Source organism: Trachemys scripta, chromosome 13, assembly GCF_013100865.1.
Source record: "Trachemys scripta elegans isolate TJP31775 chromosome 13, CAS_Tse_1.0, whole genome shotgun sequence".
Lineage (NCBI taxonomy): Eukaryota > Metazoa > Chordata > Testudines > Emydidae > Trachemys > Trachemys scripta.
The window spans coordinates 508,501-516,808 of NC_048310.1; the positions used below are offsets into that span (position 1 = coordinate 508,501).

At 46.6% G+C, this 8,308-nt stretch overlaps 1 protein-coding gene across 1 annotated transcript in view; it reads left to right on the top strand.

Moving 5' to 3' along the window:
- Positions 1-2,899, top strand: part of LOC117886627 (myosin-IIIb-like) — a 115,119-nt gene extending 112,220 nt beyond the window's left edge. The window contains exons 29-30 of the mRNA XM_034788617.1: positions 338-422; positions 2,511-2,899. Of these exons, the coding sequence (XP_034644508.1) occupies positions 338-391 (54 nt within the window). The 3' untranslated portion in view covers positions 392-422; positions 2,511-2,899. The remainder of the gene's footprint in view (positions 1-337; positions 423-2,510) is intronic.
- The last annotated feature ends 5,409 nt before the right edge of the window (positions 2,900-8,308 follow it).

Here is an 8,308-nt window from a genome sequence, read left to right on the forward strand (position 1 = left end):
CTGGGGACCAAGTGGGGAAGAGGGCTCCCTGCAAGTGGAAGGCAGTGGTCTCCTCCCTGATGCAGGTTTTCCAGGCTTCTCGTTTTCCATGCCCTGTGGTTATGTGGCCTCTGGATCAAGGATATATTCACTGGGAACTACAAGGTTTCAGGCTTCCTCACTCCTGGAGAGCAGATGGTGTGAGAGCCTCTGGGCATGAATAGCACAGGGCTCTGCAGGGGTTTGGTGGGGAGGTCCCCAGTGTGGGATGGCAGAGGGGGTTGTGTGTGTGTGTGATTGGGGGGGGGGGGGGGCTGCCATTGATCACCTGACATTGTGCCTCTGCTTTGCCCTGCAGTTTTCTTCCCACGCCTCAAATGGCTCCTATGCCGAGCTGAAGCCCCAGCACTGAAGGCAGCGGGGCCCACAGCAAGAGTGACATGGTAAGAGCGGGGCCTCTGCAGCGGGGCAGGTGGTAGATGCAGCTTCCCTAGGGAAGTCAGAGGAACAGAGGAACCATTTCATCTCATTGGACCTGTGGCTGCTTGGAGAGCCCCCCTGGACCAGCACCTATACAGATTTGGGAGTGGAGGGTAAAATGGGAGAGCAGCTGCCAGCAGAAGCTAGAGGGGCTTCTGGGAGCCTGCACCATAGGGAGATCGGGGAGGGGAGGAAAGCTGCATTTTCAGCATAGGCTTTTGTTTCAGTGGCCCTGGGGTGAGCAGAGTGCTTCAAAGGCAATAACCATGTCCTGCCCTGAGGAGATTAGCCTGTTAAAGGCCACAACATATGACAACAGCTGGGCATGGGGAGTAGGAGAAAATGAGGGTTACAGCAAGTTAATCTGTGCTCTGCTTTGTTCAGCTGCGTGTACAGCTTGTGGGTCTGAGGAGCAGATAGTGCCAGTGGGGAGACACTGAGCAGGTAGCATTGGGGTGTAGCAGGGATAGTGAGGAGAGAGAAAAGCCGGGGGCAGAGCTGTGCAGGTGAGGTAGAAGAGCTGGGACTTGATGTGGGAGGAAAGAGCAGCCAATGATGGGGTTTGAGCAAGGCTGACATAGTCTAAGCAGCAGGAGAGGGAGGGTATTGTAGCTGTAGTATGTGGGATGGATTAGAGAGGGCACGGGGAGGGCAGAGAGAGCACTGGGGTGGGGGTGACCTCTGATACAAGATGGCCAGACAGGAAGGCTGTTCCAGGGGTCAAGAGCTGCAGCAGAGTGGCAGGATTGGAGGGAGGCATAGAGGAAAAAATCAGTGCTGGAGAAAAGGCAAGATTCTGGAAGCAAAGCCTTTGAACAAGGACAGTGAAGTGGCCACTGTCTCCTCTAATGAATGCAAGTGTGTGAACCTGAAATCCAGGGTTCCTGAGACTTTTGGGAGCTGGAGACTCAGAGGGTAAGACTGAATTAACAGCAGCTCAGGCCAATGTTCGTTGCCTCCACAGGGGCACAGCTGGTTCTCGAGGAGTGATGGGGACAGTCTTCTCTGCTTGATTCAGAGTGGTAGCCGTGTTAGTCTGTATCAGCAAAAACAACAAGGAGTCCTTGTGGCACCTTAGAGAGTGTCAGCCTATGATGCTAGCTGCGGTGCTGGGGATTCATAGATTGTAAGGCCAGAAGGGACTATTAGATCATCTAGGATGACCTCCTGTACAGAAGAGGTCAGAGAATTTTATGCAGCTTCTTCTGTATTGGGCCCAATAACTTAATCAAACAAATGCATATCTAATGGATGTACAGGCAGTGGGTGAGAGCCATGTCCCACCTGGCTGGTGAGAGCCAGTGGAGAGGTGTTGATGTCACTGTTGTCATCTCCTAAGAGAGGGCAAGAAGCTGGCTTCTCTCAGTAAGTTAGACCCTGCTGCAGAAACCATCCCTTGGCACAGACAGTCTGCCTAGCCATGTCCCAAATCTCCCCTGTTGGGGCAAGATTGTTGAGGAGGTTGGGGTAAAGCATCTCCAGCAATAACTGCAGCTACTTAAACAGTGTTCCCCACAGAGCACAGTTCTGCCTGTGCTCCAGAGCCTGCACTGGTCCCAGTTGCCCTCCATGGGAAGGTTTTTCATGGTTTAGGTCTCAAGAGGCACCTCTCTCCCCATGGACACTGCAGCATCTGAGATCATGCACAGTTCTGAAGCTAAATAGGAGGAGGTGGGGAGGAGCTCCTGGACTTTGGAACATTCTCCCTGTCCCCAAAACTTTAGTCTGGATTTAGTGATGTTCAGTCCATGGTATAAGACCCATCTACTCTCTTTGGCTTTTCTGTGTGTGTATTGAGCGGTGAAGATCTGTTGGCAACTGAGAGGCTCTTCAGGAGTACTTGTGAAGATTTCAGTTCTGTTGTTGATTGTTGTGCTTTGTGTCTTGCACCTGTAGTCAGATGTACTTGAAACATAACTACCATGCAATCTGCATTCTGGGTACTTCACAGACCTTCGTTAGCTCATAGTATGAGAATCGCAGAGCCCTCTCTGCCTTCTCCACCTTCCCTTTACATTCTCCTCTGAGACTTGTTTCCCTCCCTCTTACAGATAAACCTGGCTCAGGCCCCGTCCTCCTCTGGTACCACAGGGCCCTCCATCATCTGGTAGAAGCACCTGGGGAGATGGCAGCCTATTCCACATGCACAGGGCTGGCTCTGTACCCTGTGGACAAGACACTGGGAGAGAAGAACTTTCTGCAGCTTTTTGTCATGCTCTGCCACTGGGGAGCTGCTGTGTGGGCCACTCTCTGATTCTGGCAGGAGGAGGTGATGACATGACCAAGAGCTGGGGTCATTGTGCAAATCTGTATGGAAATCTTGGTGGTGATTTTTCTAATATAGCTGGAGAATGAATGCAGTGTACTTTGTGTGGTTAGATGTTTGGCTGCGTGTGTGTTCTTCCTGTGTGCTGTCCCAGCTCTGCGCAGACAGCTGGCGCAGCAGACCTCAAGCAAACCGCCCAATGACCACAAGATCCGTTAAGGTGCGAAGGCACCCGGCCAGGTTTATTGTCGACAAAGCACTGTAATAGCACCTGGCAGACTCTACGAAGATACTGTCGTGGAAAAAATCACCCACGCATTGATTTTAGTTCACAGACTCAAGCCTGAGGCCAGTTTATTGCAATACATACCAACGCGTTGGGGTAGCAGTCCAAAAACTACCACACCTAGTACATTACGCAGGCTGCTTTTATTCCTTCAAACCACAAGCATAGTACAAATAATATGTCATTTCCGAGTAATAAGAGTTGGGGTCTGTCCCCTTTTCCTGATACCTTACTAATTATTTTACGAGAATTGGGTGCATATTGGGTGGGGGGTTTCTTGGTGGTTTCCGCCATGGGTGGTACTTGGCACCAGTTGGGATGTTTTTTCTCGTCAAGGTACATATTATTTTCCAGGGTTTTACGGTTAAGGGCATAGGGGCTTATCACAGGACACCCAAAGATATATGATTGGATAGTTTGACAGTTAGCTGGAACTACAGGAGAAGTTGGCCTTTACTAGAAGCAATTTCTTCATGTAAGTGGTTATTATATTTCATAAACAAGCGGTTATTATGTTGCTGAGGCCTTCCGCATTGCTCCCTCCCTCTCCCTCCTCTGGTCATAATTCTTGACCGAATTTGGCAGGGAATTGTACAGCTTAGTCTTGTTCAGGCCCTGGCCTGTACTGCCTTCTATAAGGGCAGTCAGTATAGCGAGCCTCTGTCAGAGGGCCTGATTTTGGGCCTTCAGTGTTACTTTGGCTGGCATAAAGAAGGCCCCCCCCAGTTCTTTTTTTTTCACAATACTAAGACATGTATGCCCGTGTTAAGGGATGCAATTCAGTGAATGGCAGGACTTTCCATTCCCCCTTCAGCTAGTCAAAGATACTCCCTCTGGGATACATCTTTATATCCCGATACAAACAAGTTAGTACTGCCTCTGACATGGTTACTGCCCCTTGATGTGACTAGTTATCACCCATCACCTTGCTCATGTTGGTTCGATCAAAACATCTCTATTATGTACTGTCATCCTGACCTTATCTTTTAGGAGGGGTTAGTTTGTTCCTGTTATCCTTGGGGAATGTTTTTGTACCATCCTTGATATCAGGATGATCTGCTACCACTTAATATCGGGATGTGTTTGTGTAAGTACTCTGTGCTTAGCACTTCTTAGGAATGTGTATTTCTGCAATATCAGCCCTGTTTTGCCACATTCTGTGAGCGGATCCTGCCTCATACCAGGCCTCTAATCCAAGGGCTTATGTCTCAGGCTCTCTTCCTACTACATTTTGGTTAACAAATCTGATCACTCAGGCTGTCTCACAGTATTCCTTTAGCTCACAATTAGAGTGCTGATTTTCAATCCACCATTTTGAGTTTTCTCTGTGCTTTGGCAAGGTCACTGTGGGGGTTTGGACCTGCTGTTCTGGCAGGCCATGGATGTCTGGTGCTGGGGATAGGGAATGAACTTGATTTGTTCCTTATGCCTTTCTAGCATCAGTACCAGAACTGAGACCCTCACAGAAACAGGAAGGCATTGCTGCCAGGGGGAGCAGCTGCCTCCCGTAAGCCAAAGCCCTCACCTGGATGACTCCCCCATCTCTGAGCTGGGTTCTAGCCCAGAACAGATCAAATGAGGGACCTCTTCCTGTCCCCCATGTCTTGGTCTCCATGGAGCAGTAACACTAAGTCTCCAGGCTGCACAGTGTGTCCCATGGCACAGAGTAGCTGATGCTGCACTGTTTGCATTTTCTCTCATTTAACACATTGAATGTAATGAGACTTTTTGGAACAGCTTCTCTGATGTTAGGTGGACACCATGACATCTGTGTTCCTATGGACTGCAGCCATTTCTCTGAGTCCTGGGTGTGGGCAAAGTGCTGTCCAAGAGTCTGCTTAGGGAGCAAAGAAATGGTTACTGATTGGTAACCAGGGCAGAGATAATATTCGCAGACTCCTTTCAGTGCTAAAGCAACTATAGTGCGACATTATCCTGCTGTCCTAGCCTGTTGCTTTGGCTCTGGCGTCCCTCTCTGTGCATCCCTTCACTGGCACACCCTTCTCCGTCGCTGCTTGTGTTCACTGTCAGGGCCTTCCTGGTCAATCCTCATCCTCCCTGTCCTATCTCATTTGCTATCAAGTTGTCGACACATGGGTGCATGATGCCAGCCTCCACTGCCCACCTGTTCGATATTCAAACAAGTGCCTTTATGCTTTCTCCCATGCTGCCCCTCAGGCTTGGAAGGCCCTCCCTATAAAAACCCTCAAAGCTACCTCGTTATTCACCGTCAGATCCCTTCTCAAAACTCTTTTGTAGTGATGCCTACAAAAACATGACAGAGGACACTGAGAGCACATCCTATCATGCTGACCAATACCATTTCATTGTTTCCTTGTACTCCCGTTAGTCTGTCTGTCCATCTATAGTCTCTTGTCTGATACTTGGAATGTAAGCGCCTTGTGCCAAGGGCCATCTGTTTTTTTCTGTCCTTGTACAACACCTAGTACATTGGGGTCCTGGTCCATGACTAAGGCTCCTAGGTTGCTACAGCCATCATCCCAAGCCATCAGTAACAATCACAAGCCCCTGCTACTTGACCTAATGGTAGTTGATAAATTGCATAGTCAGTTGCTTTAACTCACTTTGACTTGTTATGAAATATATTCAGAAGACCAAAGAACCATTTTCTGTCAGGTTTACTGCTAAAGCCAATAAGAATATACTATGGGGAAAAAAAGAGTCATTATGATTGTGGTCTCTGGAAGCCATCTCATGCAGTGTTGTTACGTTCACCTTACACAGATGGTCCACTCCCAAAGTTATGCATTTCAGCTGATAGTATTTATAGGATGATTTTACACATTAAACATCTCTTTACGTGACACTAAAATCCATGCCATCAGTTCAACCCAGTTTCTTATCTTGTTGCTCTGTTCCTTCCCTTCTCTTTGTTTGGATACTCATATTCCAGGTACTGGTTTGTCAGTATAACGCCTTACCTGTTGCTATGGTAAAATAATCATAGGTCATGATCCTGACAACTTTCATAACTATTTAAGCCAAAGCTTATTTCAGCTAATGCAAGATGTTATAGGACACTTAGCATAGGAGACCAGAATTATAGTAAAGATATAGACCATCCAGGTGTGGGAAATCAGTATTTCAAGATCCCCATCATGGATAAGGTCATTCAAGGTTTGTTCTGCCTTGTGCATGTCGTGGCTAATATGAATAATGTGTGTGTGTTTTCTGTCTAGTAATGATTTTAAATTTAAACTGAGTGGATTAATTTACATGTTTAAAAAACTGGTTGGTAAGTTTAAACTTTATCTTGGTATTGGGGCTCACTTTGGATAATAGATTCATTTTGAAAAACTGGGATAGACAGTATCATAGTGTGTCCCACAGTGCTATGTACATGAGGAATAAACCAGAAATTTGGAGTAGTAACGTTATAAATGAGGCCTCCATATATAAATTCAGTGTATTAATTACTACATGCTACTGTCCATCCATATTATAGGTCACCCTTACTGCTTGTTGTCACCATCTGGAAAGCTTCACCAGGCAGGAGTGGCTAGCTTCTGTGTCCCATTGTACTGGCTTGAGCAATCGTGGCCACACACCTGATTTTGCAATGTTAAAAATGTTCCTGGCACGACAAACCTGTGCAGTGCTCTTCAGGTTTGCATTGCTGTGTGATGCACCAGTAGTTGAGGTACAGCCTGTTGTTTCTTGTACATGCTGTCTTTCAGATAACCCCCTAATGGACAGTAGCTGATTTATTAAATATTGCTGTATCAGGAACCAGTATTGGTATACATGGAATCAGACACTGAGAAAGATTGTTTTGAATAACATGTGCCTTGATTAGTTATATTGTGTCACTGACCCCAGATTACATAAGAACAGCCATACTGAGTCAGACCAATGGTCTGTCTAGCCCAGTATCCTGTCTTCCAGCTGTGGTCAATGCCAGGTGCTTCAGAGGGAATGCACAGAACAGGCAATCATTGAGTGATCCTCCCCTGTCATTCACTCCCGGCATCTGGCAGTCAGAGGCGTAGGGCCACACACAGCATGGGATTGCATCCCTGACCATCTTGGGTAATAGCCACTGATGGACAGATCCTCCATGAATTTAGTGAATTCCTTTTGAACTCTTCTTGTAGTTTTGGCCTTCACAACATCCCCTGGCAACAAGTTCCACAGGTGGACTGTGCGCTATGTAAAGAAGTACTTACTTTTGTTTTATTTTAAACCTGCTACCTATTAATTTCATTGGGTGACCCCTGGTTCTTGGGTTATGTAAAAGAGTAAATAATACTTCCTTATTCACTTTCTCCACACCATTTATGATTTTTTTTAGATCTCTGTCATGTCCCCGCCTGAGTCATCTCTTTTCCAGGCTGAAAAGTCCCAATCTTTTTAATCTCTCCTCACAATGGATTACAAATGGTACTAAAGGGGAACTATCTACACAGTTTAACACATTGCCAGTTTACAGCTATTTTTGTTATACACTGAGGACAATACCATTTAGCTGTTTATTGCTAATAAGGTCAGGCAATTTCCTTTTTTAAATAATAATAATAATTTATGGAGATATCCCATCTCCTAGAACTGGAAGGGACCTTGAAAGGTCATCAAGTCCAGCCCCCTGCCTTCACTAGCAGGACCATGTACTGATTTTGCCCCAGATCCCCAAGTGGCCCCCTTAAGGATTGAACTCACAGCCCTGGGTTTAGCAGGCCAATGCTCAAACCACTGAGCTATCCCTCCCCCCCTGTTGCCTAATGAGTTGGTTATGGTAGTTGTGACAGGTTGGATCACAGAAACCCCCTTGGAGCTGTCAACTGATGTGCCAAGACTACTTCTGCCCCTGCTAGCTTGGGACTCCTGCCTGGTTGTGCCAGACACGCTTGCCGGCCACAAACACAGACACAGGTTTGAACCACGTCCCACAAACTGCAAGCTTAACTGAAAGCATCTTAAGAAGTGTTCCTGCCTTTAATACTCAGATGCTCAACTCCCAATGGGTCCAAACCCCAAATAAATCCGGTTTACCCTGTATAAAGCTTATACAGGGTAAACTCATAAATTGTTCCCCCGCTATAACTGATAAAGAGATATTCACATCTGTTTGCGCGCCCCCCCCCCCCCCAGATATTAATACATACTCTGGGTTAATTAATAAGTAAAAAGTGATTTTATTAAATACAAAAAGTAGGATTTAAGTGATTCCAAGTAGTAACAGAACAAAGCGAATTACCAAGCAAAATAAAATAAAGCACGCAAGCCTATGCCTAATACAGTAAGAAGCTGAATACAGATAAAATCTCACCCTCAGAGAT